The 20,466-nt window shown below is 33.3% G+C and overlaps 1 protein-coding gene across 1 annotated transcript in view; it reads right to left on the bottom strand.

Annotated features, from left to right (window-relative positions):
- Nucleotides 1–20,466, bottom strand: part of FCHO2 (FCH and mu domain containing endocytic adaptor 2) — a 129,971-nt gene that overhangs the window by 38,060 nt on the left and 71,445 nt on the right. The window contains exons 9-16 of the mRNA XM_043887181.1: nt 18,968–19,012; nt 16,897–16,969; nt 13,675–13,699; nt 5,720–5,777; nt 5,264–5,439; nt 3,273–3,284; nt 2,902–2,926; nt 1,025–1,067 (exon numbers count right to left, since the gene is read on the bottom strand). Of these exons, the coding sequence (XP_043743116.1) occupies nt 1,025–1,067; nt 2,902–2,926; nt 3,273–3,284; nt 5,264–5,439; nt 5,720–5,777; nt 13,675–13,699; nt 16,897–16,969; nt 18,968–19,012 (457 nt within the window). The remainder of the gene's footprint in view (nt 1–1,024; nt 1,068–2,901; nt 2,927–3,272; nt 3,285–5,263; nt 5,440–5,719; nt 5,778–13,674; nt 13,700–16,896; nt 16,970–18,967; nt 19,013–20,466) is intronic.

The raw sequence follows: 20,466 nt of genomic DNA on the forward strand, positions 1-20,466 counted from the left end.
ACACTGGCTTAAAATATTTTTTCTTTCTAAGAACAACTGGCAACACGTCCTCTCTCCTTTATCAACTTAGCTGAAACACTTCATTCTGAGGTTCATAAAGTATACAGTCTACTTTACAAAGTCACAGACAAAATTGAAGGAAAGTGAGAGAATTTCCATGAGAATAACTAGATGAGATACAGACATGCATGCTGCTGCATTTAAACTGAGTAACCAGGGTCCTACTGCGCAGCGCAGGGGACTCTGCTCAGGGCCATGTGGCAGCCTGGGTGGGAGGGGAGTCTGGGGGAGAAACGATACATGTGTACGTATCGCTGAGCCCCTTGCTGTCCCCCTGAAACTGTCACAACACTGTTAATCAGCTATACTCCAATATAAACCAGAGTTAAAAAAAATAGACGAGTGTGAGTTTGTGATACTATCATTTACTTAGAACCAGCAGTGAGGACACCAAAGCCAAATACAGTTGAATGGATGTTTTTTTAATTATCATAGAAATAAATACTGTCAAATGAGAAATAATTTAAAACATCTAAAAACTCTGACATTTCACAGCTTAGGAAATGGGATGACTATAAACAGTCTTCTCGAATTAAAACTACAGAGAAAGTAAAACTCTCTAGAAAGAACAAAAGGATACTTAAAATTTAAATGTAGTGGGGAGGAAAGGATTAATAGGTAGAGGACATAGGATTTTTAGGGCAGTGAAATTATTCTGTATGATACTATAATGATGGACACATGTCATTATTCATTTGTCAAAACTCACAGGATATATACAACACCAAGAGTGAATCCTAATGTAAACCATGGACTTTGGATGGTAACAATTTGTCAATAGAGGTTCATCAACTGTAACTATGCTCCTCTGGTGGTGGATTCTGATAGTGGGGGAGGTTTGGCATATGTGGAGGCAAAGTGTATATGCAAAAACCTCTGTACCTTCCACTCAATTTTGCTGTGAACCTAAAATTTCTCTAAAAAATAAAGTCTATTTACAGAAGATTTTGAATGTAAAACTTACTCATTGGATGCAACAGATGGCTTTGATTTTGTTAACTCTTCACCTAGTTAAAAAGTCAAAATATAATGAAAAAATTAATCCAATAAAATATTTTAATGTAAAGAGAACTACTACACATAGATCAACTTTTAAATCCTGATATTAATAACACACACACACACACACACACAAAGAAAAGGAAAACAAGCTTTTAACAAATTTTCTACCATGCTTAAGAATATTAAAATAAGAGCTGAATTTCTGCTAAACCTTTATCTCTAATATCTTTGATAAGAAATAACTTGAGTCACCTAAACTATCATATTCATTAAACTGCTGTTCATAAAAAAATATGGGATGCAACTCTAAAAATCAGAACAGATGTTTAAAAGCTTATGTACTACTCAAGAATTTTAACTGATGAATCATGAAAGCATTTTTCAAGCTCTAAGATATTAATAGTGATTATTTTATTGACCAAAAGTAGACACTAACTCTTGAAGAACACTTTATTTTGAAAAATAAAATTTTTCTAACAACCTAGAGCAACAGTCTCTTCATGAGATAGTCTATTTTGCTACCTTCTGCATTTGTAACATGAATCATTTCATAAGCAACTGGTACATGGGGGTTAGCATCAGTAATGCAAAAATTCTGTTGGTTCATAAGCAATTTTCACTGCACCTTAATGTTTTGCATCACTAAGAATAGCTGATGAATGCAAAATACATCAGCATGGGTAATTACAGCAAACTATGAGGAGTAACAGGCTACCCTGGTGACTCAGTGGTAAAGAATCCACTCGTCAATGCAGGAGACACAGGTTTAATCCCTGGGTTGGGAAGATCCCCTGGAGGACACGGCAAACCCCTCTAGTATTCTTGCCTGGACAAGAATCCCATGGACAAAGGAATCTGGTGGGCCCATGCGGTTACAAAAGAGTTGGATACTACTTAGCGACTAAACAACAATAATGAATGTGGAAAAACAATAACATTATGTGGAACAAATTCCACATAATGCCCATTCATATCACATTCTCCCATTTGGCTTTTCTCAGCCATTTATTTTGCCTCAAAGTGTTTACTGTGGTGTTCTTTATCTTTCTGCTCTTTACCCTCATCTTCATAACTCAGTTGCTGAAAATGGGTTTATACTCTTTTCCCCTCATATCCCCTATCAACAAGCTACTTACCATTTATTTTTTAAAAGTATTAATGAAATTTCACTTTTAGTTTGGTATTTACTATGAATTTAATAGGTCTTTTCAACTGTGCTAGAATTTTTAATTATGACTGATGTCATTGGTTTTTATCAGGCACTGTTCACAGAACTGCATAACTTTGGTGTGGGCTGCTCAACTCTGTTCTTCCCACACCGTGTGTTACGTTTGGGCTTCCCTGATAGCTCAGCTGGTAAAGAATCAGCCTGCAATGCAGGAGACCCTGGTTCGATTCCTGTTATGTTTAACACATGATTCTGCAAATGATGTTACCATCCCCTAATCGTTTTTAGTATAATTTGTTACTATACTAAAAACTTTATAATAAAACTACAAATGTGATATGACTTAAAGATCAAGCTAAAACTCACAAGCACCTTCTGCTTCATGAAGAGTTATGATAGTTTAACTGTTTTATAAGCTTAATCAGAAGCTGCTCTTTGGTTATGAAAAATGTGGTAGCCACGTATTAAAGCCTAAAGCACATCTTAAAACTGAAAGAAATAATACACATAAATTGTCTTCTGTTGCAAAATAAGTATACTTCTAGTCTGTTGTTATGGTTAATGATGAGCATAGACCATTTCTACAACTACATATGTTAGGCTACAAGCTTAGCAAATTCTCTGATAAATTTTAATAGACTTAAAATAACCAATTTAAAAGTCAAACTTACTAGATGAATTCCGATTCATCTGCACCTAAAATAGAAATGCAAAATCTAAGTGCCATCAAACAATTTAATGTGGTAATAAAATTACTTGATAAAATGTTAACACTGGGAACATAATTTCAAGTTTTCTGTATACCTGCTCAATTACAAACTGTATTTAGCTAAAAAGATTACAGAAAAAACCTTTTGTTTTATTGTCAAAATATAACATGTATACCTTCAAATAATTCAATAAAATGAAATGTTTTAAAATACTAGTACCTACAGCAAGATACTATGACTTGCTAATCAAAAGCAAATATTTTGAAAATCAATGTTTAAATATACAATGATTTTTTAAGTCAATAAATAAAAATATAAAATTCTGCACTTACTGGGCTGTGTCTCTAGTAGTACATGGAAAGAAAAAGGAAAAATAGGTTAAAAAAAGGAAAAAGAAAACCACAGTATTCATTTCAGAGTCTGAAATATATTTCTCTGCTCTAACAATCTGTCTATTCCCTTCTTAATCATATCTAAAATCTATATATATATACCTTAAAAGACATACACTGTTGGGAGGAAAAAACAACTTAAGCTAGATAAGCAAACTAGGCAACAAAATATACTCTCAAGATCCTCTTTTCAAACCTGATATTAACAATTAACTTTTCTGATTATTACTTATTTTCTGAGTATGAAATCAATACATTTCTTTTAAAAAAAAGAGCACAAAGCATCAATTATCTCCCTACCCAAAGATAAGATGATTAATATTTTATTTCCTCTAGGCTTTTTATTTATTTACATATATATTTTAAATTAGTTATACTCTTACACAATAAAACTTTTTACTGACTTTACAACTTCTGACTTTATATATATATGCACCATGATTTAACCTTGGCATTAATAACAATGGTAGAATAAAACCTCACTTCAGAAATATCTTTTTGGTGGAAAAAACAGTTCTCAAACTCTAAAAGTGTAAAGGAAATCAGTCCTGAATATTCATTGGAAGAACTGATTTCTGAAGCTGAAACTCCAATATTTTGACCACCTGATGTGAAGAACTGACTCGCTGGAAAAGATCCTGATGCTGGGAATGACTGAAGGTGGGAGGAGAAGGGGACAACAAAGGATGAAATGGTTGGATGGCCTCACTGACTCAATGGATATGAGTTAGAGCAAGCTCCAGGAGTTGGTGATGAATAGGGAAGCCTGGCATGGGGACTGCATGGCCCCATGCATGGCATGGACTGCAGTCCATGGGGTCGCAAAGAGTCGGACATGACTGAATGACTGAACTGAACTGATGACATTGGGAGAAAAACACTTTTTCCAACAAATACATATAAACTACTTAAAATCTGCAATTAAATAATAATACAAAATGGTGAGAATTTTTATTCTCCATTATCAAGAACAATAGGTTTAATATCAACTACAATAAGTATGAACAGATAAACTAACTTGACATTCTAAGACATGCTTTTATTCCCCACAGTTTAACATTTCTGAATTTAAAAGTATGACATCATTAGAAAGATCTATTATGTTGATTGCTTTTCTGCCTCAAAAGCTATCAAGTTTAGTATCTCAGAATTGAGGAATTAATCACTGTCAACTAAGAGTTCTTATCTTTGCCATTTCCAGTATGAAAATTATGGAAAACAACCGTTAATTACAGTGACAGGGAAAAAAAAAGAAGATACAATCATGAGATTCATTTTAATGGAATTCCCTTTTATAATAAAGCTTATCAAAAAAAAAAAACCCCACCAAAAAAATGGATGAAAGACTTTAACATCAGATGAGGAAAAGGTTAACACTGTAGTTTACAAAACTCTGCCAGAGACATATAGTAGTATTTATAAAATACATCAATGGCAAAAATAGTGGATTTTCCATGTTTTCACTGAAAACACATTCAAAAGGAAGCAAAACTAAGCCAAGCTCACAAACTCATTTGCCTGTATAAAGATTATAAACTGTATACTCAATAAAGCTGAAAAAAATCATAAATTATTTCCTTATCCAACATGCTTAAATTAACTATTACTAAGTGATTTTGAGGGTAAAGCAGCTGCCTGCAATGCGGGAGACCAGGGTTTGATCCCTGGGTCAGGAAGATCCCTTGGAGAAGGAAATGGCAACCCACTCTGGTACTCTTGCTTGGAAAATCCCATGGAAGGAGAAGCCTGGTAGGCTACAGTCCATGGGGTCTCAAAGAGTCGGACACAACTGAGTGACTTCACTTTCTTTCATTAAGTGATTTTTAATTTTTGTTAGTCCTAAAACTATCCAGATGCAGGTAGATGAGCTACTAAACAAAAACCAAAGACTTCTATATAGTGAGTGGAAACTTGTTTATTTTCTTACTTACAGATACTGCTGGGGAGAGTGTTATATTTCCTATAGATACTTTTAATTCATCCAAGGAAGCCATTGTGTGATGTGAGTTATTTGGATGCACAGGTTTGATTTCTATCCGATACTTCTTTGGTTCTTCATCTTCAGAATCAGAATCACTAGATGAGTAGAAATGGTTCTCTTTGGTATGTGAGTATTGGTTAAAGAATCGACTTTTTAGATTATCTTAGGGCACAACCAGTTTTTCACACATTGATAAAAAGGAACAAAAAACTTTAAAAGGCAAGATGGATTTTACCAGAAATCTAACTACTAACTTATTCATAACATATCAAATAACACAGAGGCACATTTTATTACAATTAATTAAAAATTAAGGTCTTTATTAAACAATGGGTTATTTTGTTATAACTGTCTACTTATATATGCCAATACAATCCACAAGAATACCCAGATACTAAAAGGATATCATTCTGATTTGCTTCTGGTTTTATACTATAGCCTTCTTCATCCACATCAGGAATGTTCTATGGGGAAAAGAAAAAAAACTTTAAGAATGGCTCCAACAACAAAAACATTTAAGGTTAACAAAACAGCCTTAATTTAACTATTACTGGGAGATTTTACTATAATTTATCAAATATCAATAGATTAACAAAATTACTAACACTATGGGAAATTATGTCTTTTTAGTTAGCTTCAAATGATACTCCATACTTAAGCTGTCTAAAAGAGAAAGGCACTGCGGAACAAACAGGATAAACACTGAAAGGAAGAGAACGGGTGCTCCACTAGGCGTGCCAGCAGTTCTGCGAATAACCAAATTCTCACCTACGTCTTCAAATGAAGAAATAAAAGCATGCGGTTGTGTGTATCATGGAAGAGAGGAGGTAAAATCAGAGGACTGACAGCTTAAGTACATGGAAATACATATCAAAATTACAAAACAAATAAAAGAAAATTTAAGCTATACTAAAATACCATCTTTGACCCATGAGACTGGATAAAAAGTCAAGTTTGAAAATATACTCTGTTGGCAAAGCTGTGAAGAAAATGTACTCTTACACTGTGCTGGTATAAATACAAAAGAGTACAATTCATACAGAGAGAGAAATAGCAGTATCTAACAAAAATATTTACATGCTTATTATTCTACCCAAGTTCCTTTTCTAGGAATTTATTCTGAAGATATGCCCCCCAAGAATTTAAAAATACATATGCAATAAGATTATCTGTAACTCAAAATTCTGGAAAGCACAACATGTCCAAGTATAGGTGAATAAATTATAGGTGTATACACAAAATGAAGTACTATGCAGGTATTTAAAACAAAAAAGATGAGAAAAGTTTTTATGAACTGATATGTAGAGACCTCCAGGAAATACTGCTAACTGAAAAAAACCAAGTACAAGAGAACATATACAGTATACTTTTAAGTAAGAAAGATGGGGATATTAAAAATTTAACATATAGATATCTGTTTATCTTTATTAAAAAAATACTGAAAAGATTAATAAAATAAAGCTGGTTCCTAAGAACGAAGGGCAATGAAGTAGAAGGGATATAGAAGGGTCACGTCTCTAAAAATGCTTTTGTAGTTAGGCAAAAGAATATAAAATGTATGCTCAAATAGATCTGAAAAAATATTATAAACACATGCACGTATGCAAATGTAGTAAAAAGCTAAAGGTATACAGGTGTTCTTTGTACTAATTTATTCTTGTATTTTTTTTTTGAGGTTAGACTGTATTTCCAAATAAAAAGTTTTTTTAAATGGGTAGGAAAAAAGAACTGCCAAGAAAAACCAGGGTTTACCAGTTGTATGTAACTGGACAGCCAATGGACTTCCCAGGTGCTGTAGTGATACAGAATCTGCCTGCTAATGCAGGAGACACAAGTTCAATCCCTGGGTCGCGAAGATCCCCTGGAGTAGGAAATGGCAACCCACATGAGTATTCTTACTTGGAAAAGTCCATGGACAGAGGAGCCTGGTGGGCTACAGTCCATGGGGTTGCACAGTCAGATACGACTGAGCACACATGCAGAGGACAGCCAATATCATTTCTACTGGTAAAGTTTCCCATCTTCCTCCAGCCACTTGTTGAAGCTCAGCAAGAGAAACATGAAGAACTGCTAATCTAAGAGGCACCGCTCAAGGTCTGCACAGTTTCGGCTTCCAAGCTATAACTGTATAAACCTTGTGTTGTGCTTGTTAGACTCTAACGCAGCAGCAGTGAGTTAACAGACTGGATTAAAGTTTAGAAGTGAAACGTCTAATATAAGGTAAAGAGCAGATTCCACAGACAAAAAGATGACAAGTGATGTAGTTATGACCCCAAAAGTAGAGCACTTTCTTTGAGTTCTGTATGTTGCTTGCTAATGTGCAAATAATACTTAAAGTGCAAATAATATGCAAATAATACTTTAAATACTTTAAAGAAACCTTGCCAAATGTTTCATTAAAAATCAGAATAAAAAAGTTTTTTTCAAAATACTTTATTTGTATTCTCGGTATCCTAGAAATATAGCAGATATTTAATCTCCTAGAGGTTCTATGTGGGACTGCTACTGACACTATTTTAAAATTTGTTTATGATACACTATACTATACAACGTACTAATTTAAAATAATACAGAGCTATTTTCTATAAGACCAAATAAACTGCTTTGAATCAACCTCCTGCAGATTATATCAGTAAACTCTGGTCAGAATAGCACTGAAACAAGTATATTATCAAGGGTGAAACAGATGACCAGCCCAGGTTGGATGCATGAGACAAGTGCTCAGGGCTGGTGCACTGGGAAGACCCAGAGGGATGGGATGGAGAGGGAAGCAGGAGGGGGGATCAGGATAGGGAACACATGTAAATCCATGGCTGATTCATGTCAATGTATGGCAAAAACCACTACAATACTGTAAAGTAATTAGCCTCCAACTAATAAAAATAAAGGGGGGAAAAAAAAACAACTCTGGTCAAAATAAACAAAAACAACTATCTGAAGGCACGGGAGAGTGGCCCACAATGACCATCTACAATGATATACAAAGTGATATGCTTCAAAAAAAAAAAATACCAAACTATAAATCCAAGTGAAATTCTAAAACAAAAAGGTTCAAATAACCCATAGAAAAGTAGGAAAAAGAAAACAAAATTCAAAAACAGATAAGAACAAACACAAAAAATTAAATGGCAGACAAACCCCAACATGTCAACAATTACATTAAATATTAATATACTATACACATATATATCAAAAGACAGATCAACAGAATGAATGGAAAAAACATGATCCATATGCTGCCCATAAGAAATTCACTTCAAATAAACAAAAATAGGTAGGTTGAAAGGAAAATGAAAAAATATATATACCAGGAAATATTAATTTAAAAAATAAAAATGACAGTGACTATTTCACTATTAGATACTAATAAAATAGACTTCAGAAAGAAAAGTACCAGTGTCAAGAGAGAATATTATGTACACAAAGACCTGTACACAACTGTTCGAAGTAGCATTTCTAATAGTCAAAAATTGGAAACTAAATATCCCACAATAAGTGAACAGACTTTGGTACACCTACATCGTGGAATACTATTCAACAATAAAAAGAAATGAACTATTTATACAAGCAACAATCTGGAATAATCTCCAGAAAAGGGTGCTGAATGAGAAAAAAGTCAATCTGAAAAGGTTACATACAATTCAATTCCACTTAAATAACATTACTGAAATGACAAGTTTATAGAAATGGAGAAAAGATTATAGTTGCCAGAGGTGGTTGGGAGGGGAGGGTAGTATCAGAACAAAAGTGACAGAAAAAGGGCAATTAAAATGAAAGATCCTCCCAGAAATCCAGCAGTCACACTCCTAGGTATTTACCCACTTGATATTAAAACTATTTTCCCACAAAAACTTGCACACAAATGTTATTAAGCTGCTTTATTCATAATCACCTAAAAGAAGCAGCAAGCAAAATATCCTTCAATAGGTAAATAAGTAAACTGTAGTACATCCATACAATGATACACTCTTCAGTGCCAAAAAAAGGAATGAACTACTGAGTCATGGCAACAATATGAATAAATCTTAAATGCATATTTAATATTCCTGGGGCAAAGAATCCAGTCTGAAAAAGTTATATAAGATAGCATTTATATGACATTCTGGAAAAGGTAAAAATATAAGAGGTGATAAACAGATCAGTAAATTCCAGGGATCTGAGCATTGGGACAGGGTTAAATAAGTGAGGGAAAAAAAAGATCTTTGTTTAATGGTAATGTTCTGTTTTGACTGTATTAGAATCAATATTCTAGTTATACATGTTACTGTACTAAAGTTTTGCAAGATGTTACCATGAGGAGAAGCAAGATGAAAGGTACATGAGACTGCTCTATATTATCTTTGTAATGATCTGTAAATTGACAATTATTCAAAAATAAAATGCTTTCTTGGTATGTGTTTAGAAAAATATAGCAGTAATCTTTACTGTACTGGGTTTTCAACACTAGAACTATTCATGATACTAATAAAAGCTTACACATTACCTGTTTACACCTGTGTCCACTCAATCCGTGGTTTCTGTATTAGGACCCCATACGGCTAGAGCCAAGTATTAAGTCAAAAGCAGTACAAGAAAAGAAATGAGCGGGTCACTTTGGTCAACAACCTTAAGGGCAGTTTTGGTGGATAGTGGTGGTAGTAGTTTTTTTTAAATATTGGGATAAGAGCTCACAAGTCAACGGTATATTTCTCAATCTCTCTGGAGAAGGGAAATTGGCTAAAACTAAAAGAAGAGAGCAATTTACACTTCATTCATCAACTTTCAAAAGATCTACATCTCAAAATAATTTTTTAAAATTACATACATAGACCTTTTAAAACAGGAACAGAAAATCATGGGTATTTCCCTACCAAAGTAGCCTACTGACATTTAAGCTATAGTAAGACTAGCCATAAACAAAAAGGTGACAAATAGGCCATAACTGCCTCTTGAGATATCTGTGAGTGAGGAAGCAACAGTTAGAACTGGACATGGAACAACAGACTGCTTCCAAATAGGAAAGGGAGTGCGTCAAGGCTGTATACTGTCAACCTGCTTATTTAACTTATATGCAGAGTACATCATGAGAAACACTGGGATAGAGGAAGCACAAGCTGGAATCAAGATTGCCGGGAGAAATATCAATAACCTCAGATATGCAGATGACACCACCCTTATGGCAGAAAGTGAAGAAGAACTAAAGAACCTCTTGATGAAGGTGAAAGAGGAGAGTGAAAAGGTTGGCTTAAAGCTCAACATTCAGAAAACTAAGATCATGGCATCCGGTCCCATCACTTCATGGCAAACAGATGGAGAAACAGTGGAAACAGTGCAGACTTTATTTTTCTGGGCTCCAAAATCACTGCAGATGGTGACTGCAGACATGAAATTAAAAGACGCTTACTCCTTGGAAGAAAAGTTATGACCAACCTAGACATCATATTAAAAAGCAGAGACATTAACTTGCCAACAAAGATCCGTCTAGTCAAGGCTACGGTGTTTCCAGCAGTCATGTATGGATGTGAGAGTTGGACTATAAAGAAAGCTGAGTGCCGAAGAACTGATGCTTTAGAACTGTGGTGTTGGAGAAGACTCTTGAGAGTCCCTTGGGCTGCAAGGAGATCCAACCAGTCCACCCTAAAGGAAATCAGTCCTGAATATTCACTGGAAGGACTGATGCTGAAGCTGAAACCCCAATCCTTTGGCCACCTGCTGCAAAGAGCTGACTCACTGGAAAAGATCCTGATGCTGGGAAAGACTGAAGGTGGGAGAAGGGGAAGACAGAGGATGAGATGGTTGGATGGCATCACCGACTCAATGGACATGAGTTTGGGTAAACTCTGGGAGTTGGTGATGAACAGGGAGATCTGGTGTGCTGCAGTCCATGGGGTCACAAAGAATCGGACACGACCGAGCAACTGAACTGAACTGAAATGAGGCCATAAATAAATCATGGTGGTTTAGTCACTAAGTCATATTCAACTCTTGCAACCTCATGGACTGTAGCCCACCAGGCTCCTCTGTCCATGGAATTTTCCAGGCAAGAATCCTGGAGTGGGTTGTCATTTCCTTCTCCAGGGGATCTTCCTGAGCCATGGATTAAACCTGGGTCTCCTGCACTGCAGGCAGATTCTTTACCGACTGAGCCACCAGGGATGCCCTAAATAAATCATAGGCCATAAATAAAAGGAAACAACAAAAAATGAAAGCCTCCTTTCTCTGCTGATCACCACTGTAATCCTTCTCTTCAAAGGTAACCACAATTCAACGTCTTCTAACTCATTCTTTTTAAAAAAGAGAATACATATCATATACACATGTATATATTTTAAAAAGCAATTATTTTAAAAGCCACACAGTTCTTCCCATATCAACAGACACAGAGCCACCTATCTCTGTAACACGACTATTTCTTCAAGTGAATGTTTAATAATTTATTTAACCAATCCCCATTTTAATTGATGCTTTCTTTAGTGCTTCCAATTTTTTGCTAATATCAAGTGTAGAAATAAACATGTCTCTATCTGCCTTTTCTCCCTATCTATATAAGCATATATCTTAATGAAGAATATATATATATGTGTGTGTATATATATATATATATCAATACACACATGCACATACACACAATGCCTGTGAATATAGCAGTAACAGTAAAGCCCTAGCATCAGGACTGGAAAGTCAAAAGGAATATACATTTCTTATTTGGAAAGATACTGCCAAACTATGCACAAGACAGATTATACCAGTTTACAGTCCTAACAACAGTACAAGTGTATCAAAACTTTTGCCAGTATGATTGGTGAATAAAGAAATTTCATTTTAATTTGAATCAGAAGAAGACTACTATTTTGAATAACACTACTTTTATTCACCACAATCTTTTATTTATTCTTATGAAAATTGCCTGTTTTTATCCTAATGCCCTTTTCCTACTGGGATACTTGCTTATCTTTTATTAAACTTGTATAAAAATTTTGCAAAGGAAAATAATTAGCCCCTTGTTAAACATCTTGCAAATATACTCTGTCCAGCTATATCTTTAGTGATTCAAATCCTTCTATGCTGTATTTTTTCTAATTTTATGATTTTCATTTCTATATCATCAAATTTATCGATCATTTCTTTCATGGCAGTAGAATTTCGTGTCCTCTTTAAAAGCCCCTTTCTAATTCCGGATAAGTACTGGCTAAAGTTCAAAACTGTTAAATATTGATCATTACAGAAAAGTATCAATGAACTAAGAAAATTTTAAATATTTTATTTACAGGAGTGTGTACATAAAATAAAACAAAGTATTAAAATTCTTATTCAATGTTGCAGTCATCAAGTAAATGCTATAAATCATTCAGAAATAAAATGCATGATGAGCACTAAAGGAAATGCCAAACACATCTGCTAACTTTTTCATTAATTAGTAAACTAAGGGTATCAAAACAGGCAAGTGGAAAGTAAATGTTACAACTCCACCCACACACCGATAATTTTAGGCCTAGAGCTCATCAGAAGTCAATTTATTTTCACTATAACTTTACTAACAAACAATAGTTTTCTTATCTTAAAGCTGAAACATGCAACAAAAATACTAGTTTTATCTTAATTAAAATAAATCACAATGTTTTACAAAATATGTAGTTCTTTATGTTGGTACCAATATGCTGCAAAAGACCATAATGTTTTAGAGTCAAAAGAAACAAGTTCTGCAAGCAAGAACAATAAAGGAGACAGTTTAACTCTATTACACTTAGCAACATGACCAGTGTCTAATGACCAATCCTAATGACAGATCTGACCATATCTGTCTACCCATTACTTAACATCATTTGGTAAATCTATTCTCTCATTGTAACCACAGGGAGCTCCATTTGATGTCTTCTTTAATTATACATGAAGAAATATATTTAAATAAGAAATACATACAAATTTTCTTTAAAACACAAAATAAAGAGCACAGAAAAGTACTAACCATGGTTGTTGCTACTTTTTCTAAAATGACAGTCTTCTAAACAAACCTCAAATACATCGACAGATATAGCAGTATTTTAATAGTAAGAATCAATTAGTAACAGCCCATTCTAAAATAAAACAGGCAGATTTGATATCTGACATATTTCCCAAGAAAAAGCAATATACTATGGCTCTACTCCAATTTTAAAAGTAAATGTCCACTTTTCAAAAGTAGTTAGAAATATCTTTTATTTATTAAAGGAAAGCATCTGGCAGTGTAAAAGCAAAAATACATCTGTAAAATAATTTCAATAGTGAATCTCTAATAATATGGTTAGTATTTTTCTTGTAAAGATCTGCAAACTCAACCCAAATATGCTTGGTATTCCTAATGAAAATAGCTAAATTGTTTGTACCAAAGTAAAATCTACTTACAAGTGAATCTGCATCAGGGCATTCCCTATTAAAACAAACAAAACATTATAAATATGCAACTATTAGAACTATCTGGTAAATATACTGTATTGAAAGTGTTTGCTTTGGTATTTAAACATAACTTTCATTTAAACCCCATAAAAGTATTTAGAGAAATCAAATCATGAATATTAAAATATACCAAATGATTTTAAAATTCAGACATTCCCCTTTACTTATACAAGACAAAATAAAACAAACAGCTTACAAATATTTTTAAAACTTTCAAAATTACTTCTTTTCCATGAATTGGCACATAAATCATATCAAGGAAGCTGTCAAGGATTTCTAGTGGCTTTTAATCCTTCAGGTAGAAAAAGATAGAAAAAACAAAAGCAAACAAACAAAAAACTCCCTTAAAGAAGAAAGTCTGGCTTTTAAAAAGCCTGTATTTACATTTATTGGTAAATAATAGTAACATTTTTAAATAAAAAGTTTTTTTAACTTATTCCCTTTGAAGTATTTCCATAAGGCAGGATATACAGAAGTGAAACCACTTTTCTCCAAATATGTTAAATGAGCAGCTAGACTTCCAGTCGGAATAGTTTCTAGTCTAATGTAATATGCAATTGAGCACTGATATTTTATCATTTAACTGATAAGCAAATATAAATTTGTATATAACCTAGTGAAAACTATTATTTTAAATCTAAAACATAAAACACCAATCTTCTCAACTAAACAAAGCCCTAAATATATAAAATTAAAGGCACTGAAGCCATTAGAATAAGGTTAGAAGAATTTATACATATACATTCTAAAACAAATTCACAAACAGAAATTAGAGTGTCTATTTAAAAGGTAGTGGATTAGGTATAGTTGGCTTGATAGAGTTAATGGAATATCATATCAGATTCTGCTACTTTAATAACAGTCTGAAAATGCAGATATTAGGTACACCTTAAGAGCTAAATGAACAAAATTAAAAAAAATAAAATAAAATATAAGATAAACAGGTAATCTGTACCAATTCAAAGACCAAGCACAAACCAGAAAAATCCATAGAGAACTTTCTTAAATAAAGATAAGATAGTAGATTAAAAGAATGATAAAAAGAGGGAGATGACCGTGCTGCTCTTAATCAAAAGGGAGCACGGAGGGTAAATGCAAATCCCACATGCCTTTATATTTACTTAAAATCGCAAATCCTGAAAAAGGGCTTCCTTATTATTGGTAGATTATAAGGAATATTGTTATCAAAAAAACCTATGTATGCTCTGAGGAAATGAGCAGAAAAGCTACTATCATGATCAATTCAATCCCTGTACAGAATCAAATCACTTAAAATGTTAAAACATTTCTACTTCTTTTTCTAAAAGATAAAGTTGAAATATAAATGTAAGTGTAAAAGTTCCAAACCATTTATTCCCTGGCTTTAAGCCAGAATTCTCTAGTCTTTGTGGTAAAGCACTTATCTGTTTGGCTTCACAGCATGCAGCAGGAGACCTGAAGATGAAGCCCCAGGAAGACCAAGCTCTGAGCAGGACCCCTCGCACACAATTGCTGGCATTTCAAAAGCCTTCAGGCTATGAGAAGAAGCATGCCAAGAGCCTCGGGCATTTCAAGCAAAGTGAACTCTAACATTTTTCCTGCCAAGCAGTGTTGAAAGATGGCGATAGTGATGCAATGATCTAAGCATTAGTTTTCTGACCTAGTATTCTTATTGGCTAAAATATTCCAATATCCAAGTGGCCTAATGACCATATTGGGAAATTACTAATCGTGAAAAACTATTTTAAAAACGTGAAATACACAAAAATATTAGAAGCTCCCTAAATGAACAGCTGTGAAAGCCATCAATTATAAAAAACATATTAACTCATTATAATACAGTCACTAACAGATAAACTGGCTATATTTTTAAAATTTATTTACAAATCAACTGTTAAGACTTCAATTCCAATGTTATAAAAGAAATTACATTCCATCGCTTAGCAAAATACCCAAAGTTCAAAAGACATCTGCAGATGAGACAGTAGCTACAGGCATAAGTCACTTTGCAAACAGTCTTAATTTGTTAAACCAAAATACCACTAGGGAGGAGGAAAGAAACAGACATTTGGAATGTTAGAAACTTAGATAAGCATATAACCAGGGAGGAAACAAGAATACCCAAAGCACAAATTGTTCTCTTAAATAGAAAACATAACTGTCCATCAAAACATTAACTCTTGGGAGAGTTTTGCTGATTATGCTAAAGTAGTAGGGATTTTAAACAAGTTTTCATTCAGTGTTACTGGGTCAACAAATCACTTGAGATTTTTGATTAGTGTCTCTGCAGTCTCAATCGGTTGAATAATCAAGCAAAGAAAACTTCCTTTAATTCCAATTTGTCTCTGGTTAATCATAGTTTAATGACTCTCAAACCCCAGTGTATATTTAGACAACACAAAAACTTCTGGGGCCTCACACCCAAAGAATCTCATTTAATTGGTCTGAAGTAGAGGCTGGCATAGATACATTTAATTTCTCAGGTAGTTCTAATGTGTAGCCAAGGTACAAAATTTGACTTAGTTAATACTAATTTCTCATATGATAATTGTATTTCTCTGTATACTAATTCATTTTTTTTAAAAGGTAAAAAAAGTTTATACTCCATCTTCCATCTAAAACTGATGAATTAGTATAAATGTTTAAAATGTGTTAGGGCTTTTTTCTCCTTCATTTAACATTTTCCATTTATGTATACATATATCACTAAGTTCCTATATGCCTAGAGTTGTCTTGAAAGATTTTCATCAAATTGTTGACCATGGTGCTGCTTTTAGGTTATTAGGACTTAGAACAACTTTTAGTTTTCTCTGTACTTTTCATTTTTTTAATATACATGTTATCATTTTATAAAATAAAGGCACTTTGAAGTTTAAATTTGAAAATACTAAAGCTTTCATCTTGAAATTTTAAAATAATACAAAAGGTTAACATTTTTCATTAAAACTAGAGGGCTTGGCAAATGTTCTTAGAAAAGTCTGTATTTTTCACACCTTAGCCATATTTACTTGTGAGTTATTTCCAAAATAATTTTTTCTTTTCAAATTCATAACAATGTATGTCAAAAACCATCACAATATTGTAATTAGCCTCCAATTAAAATAAGAAACAACAATAGTTTTGTTATAAAACTATTCATAAAATATTATTTCTAAAAATGGAAAGAATTTTGACAATACTTAATATACTTACACAGACTCTGCATCCTTTTCCTTTTTAATTATTCCTGGTAAACCAAAAGTCTTTCTTTTCCTTGGTTTTATACCTTAAAATAAACATATATTATTATAGAAACATGACTATTTCTGATAAACATATCAATGAATGCATCTTGTATCCTGACACATGATTTGCTCATAAATGTTGATACTAAATTTGGATGAAAGAAATACAAGCATCAATTACTAAGCCCTAAAATTTAAATCAGGGTCATAATCTGTTTATATTTTTCTTATGTTAATATAATATAGCCTGTCATTCACCAAAAGGTTATACATAGAACAATCACTTGATTGATGACATTCTCTCTTCCTCTAATTACCTCAGGTAAAGTAAGCATTTGCAGATATCTTAAGACTTCAAAGAAAGTACATCATTCATTATAAGAAATTTGGTTATAAATGCAGGTCAGATCACATTCTCTGTATAAAAGGTCCCAAAATATAAATGTGTTGTTTTAAATAAATAGATGACAACAGGTCCATTAACAGTGTGACAAATATTTATAAAATGGCATTCCTTTGTACATGTGTTATAGCTAATAAAAACAATGTTATAAACGGATCCAATCATAAATGAGGAAAAATATCATTTCTGTTTTGCCAAATAAGGCAGTTCTTCCTCTTCTTGCATGACAAACTGTTTTTAAAAAAGGTCAGTAATGCTATCAATTGTTAATAGAATTCAGCACTTAGAGCTTAGCTGTTGTTCAGTTGCTAAGTCGTGTCTGACTCTTTGCGACCCCATGGACTGCAGCACACCAGCTTCCCTGTCCTTCACTGTCTCCTGGAGTTGCTCAAATTCATGCCCATTGAGGCAGTGACGCTCTCTAACCACCTCATCCTCTGCTGCGCTCTTCTCCTTTCACTTTCAATCGTTCTCAGCATCAGGGTCTTTCCCAATGAGTTAACTCTTTGGGTCAGGTGGCCAAAGTATTGAGCTTCAATTTCAGCATCAGTCCTTCCAATGAATATTTATGGCTGCTCTCCTTTAGGCCTGACTGGTTTGAGTACACCAGTCACCCAAGCTCACTTCACACCTCGTAGATGAGGAAACTCAAAAGTATTATTTGTTTTTCTAACTCAGTGTTACACAGCTGGCTATCACTACAATCAGGATAAGAATCCAAATGTCTTAGAATAACGTACTTGCCTTCATGTAGAACTAATGCCCTGAACCATGTATTTGTATAGCGTATTATAATATTTTTAAAATACATTTTTTTCTTCAGAGTAGGTATTATTTATTATAAACATTTTTAAAGAACTCTTTAAATTCTTTTCAGCTTTTGAGGAATCTTTAAAGATTACAGAGAACTTAAATAATTACTGGTCTTAATCAAACAGCTAGTAACTATAAAAAGTCTAGGCCCTAGCGTTCCTTGACTGCTGAAGTAATAACCTTACACACAATAGCAAACCATTTCTCTAAACTCTTACACAGGTCTTGGAAAAAAATCAAAGACTGCTTTCAAATTATTTCCAGCAGCTCACAAAGTGAGATATATAAAACATAACACAAATACACACAAAAAACCCACGACAAAAACTGCAGATATCTCTTGGGTTTCATACTATAAAAAACATAAATTTAAATAGGAAGGGTTGTGGACCCTTTCTCCAATTCAAATCATCACCTATTTTGAATGACAGCCACATTAGCATTAATGCATAACCTTATTAATTACTGAAATGCTACCCACTGTAAAATAAGCAGTATACATCAATATGTAGTGATAAGTTTCATATTTGTAACATTAGAATGTTTAAAGAAGGATATCAATGGAGAAAACATTCTCAATGTATATCTAAAAACAAATACATGTTATATTTAATCTTTTAAAATATATATATTCTAACACATTAGTATCCCTTTGGGCAAACTTATTATTTATAAAGCAAACATTAATATAGCAAGCCTTTAAACCACACTCAGATTTTTTACATCACTACATACACATGCTAACACCAATGGGTAGCAACCTCTCTATTCAGTAAACAGAAGCTATCAGTTAGTTGCCACACATTACAACTAGTCAGCTTACCTTCAACTGCACTAGCAGGGTCACATTCTTCAAATTCAATAAGGCCTAAAAAGAAAAATGTTATTACATGAACAAGTACTGGTTAAAAAAATAAAAGTGACAGAGAACAATCAGATGGGATTCCATTACATCTTTTTAATGATTCTGAAATGTTTCAGGGTTACGTGATGTTAGTTAAAATAACAGCAATAATTTAAAAATCAAATAGCAAGCATGTTCAGTGTTACTGAAAAAAAAATCAGGTTTTCTTGGCCCATTATTATGACCACAATTTACTGCAAACCCTTTATCTATGATGCCACACAACTTGCAGCACAGAGATCTAACATGTAGTTAGGAGCCTGTTGTAAGTATAGTTGGAAAAAACAACAGTAAGAGGCAGTTGCTGAATTCTTGGTTGCTCTGGTGTTAAGACCAAGGGGCCAAGACAGCAAACACTCCTAGAATGGAAGTCCAGGATCTTGCTTGTTCAGTTAACCACTGTGCCCTTAGTAAATAATGTCTTCCATGAATATCTGCTAAATAAATAAGTGAATTAATTACATACTAGCTAAGAGGTGATGCTAAAGTCAAAACTCAGATCTATCCAAATAGCAGGTCAAGGAATCTAAACTCGAGTTTGCAGGCAATGGGAAGAGCTTTCATGTGAGAAAGTGATACACATACACCTTCCTGAAAGTGGTCTTATAGAAAAATTAATTCAGCACTGGTACAAGAGATAGATTGCAGAGAAGGGGTCAAAAATAAAATGGAAATCAGCTGAAAAACAATTAAAATAGCCCTGAAATGACAGGTCTGCTGAGACTAACCTTAAATGCTATAAAATGTGGTATCTTTCATATACGTAAAATACCAAGTTATTTAGACAGTAAATAAAGTAGTGAAAAGCAGGAATTATTTTTCTACTGAAATATACATAAAACGAATTATCAAACTAAAATTTTACGTTCCACTAAATTGTCGCTTTAGCTCTGTTCTGTAATATACAAATTTATGCAAGTCCAGTTTTTTTGTGAAACCATTTTTAATTTACTAATGGTAATTGGTACAATCTGCTACATCAAGAGATTTTTAAATAGAGCTTGAAGTAAAGAGTATATAATAGATTTCACTACTGATCCTTCTGATATGTTAAGCTTAACTGTAACTATGTCCAAATTCATGATCAGAGTTCTTATAGGTCATTCCATTATGAAAGAAAACCACTAACGAACAAGGCAAATTTCTCTACAAGTAGAAGCATTTAGCATTGGCTAAAATGTCCTTCTTTTTACCTCTAAGTCAAAGATTTACTTCCTCAGTTCCAGTTTCTATTCAAATAGAGTAGATTAACATTTAATAATAAGCAGAATAAAAGTCATAAATGTGGCGATAAACAAGGTCTTAATTAATTAATTAGCAATACCCTCCCTACTGGGGCATTCTTATGATAAACATCATTCCGCTAAAACGAAAAACATACATTCACTACTTCCATCCAAAAAATTCTTAAGAGTCAG

Source organism: Cervus elaphus, chromosome 25 (genome assembly GCF_910594005.1).
Source record: "Cervus elaphus chromosome 25, mCerEla1.1, whole genome shotgun sequence".
Classification (NCBI taxonomy): Eukaryota; Metazoa; Chordata; class Mammalia; order Artiodactyla; family Cervidae; genus Cervus; species Cervus elaphus.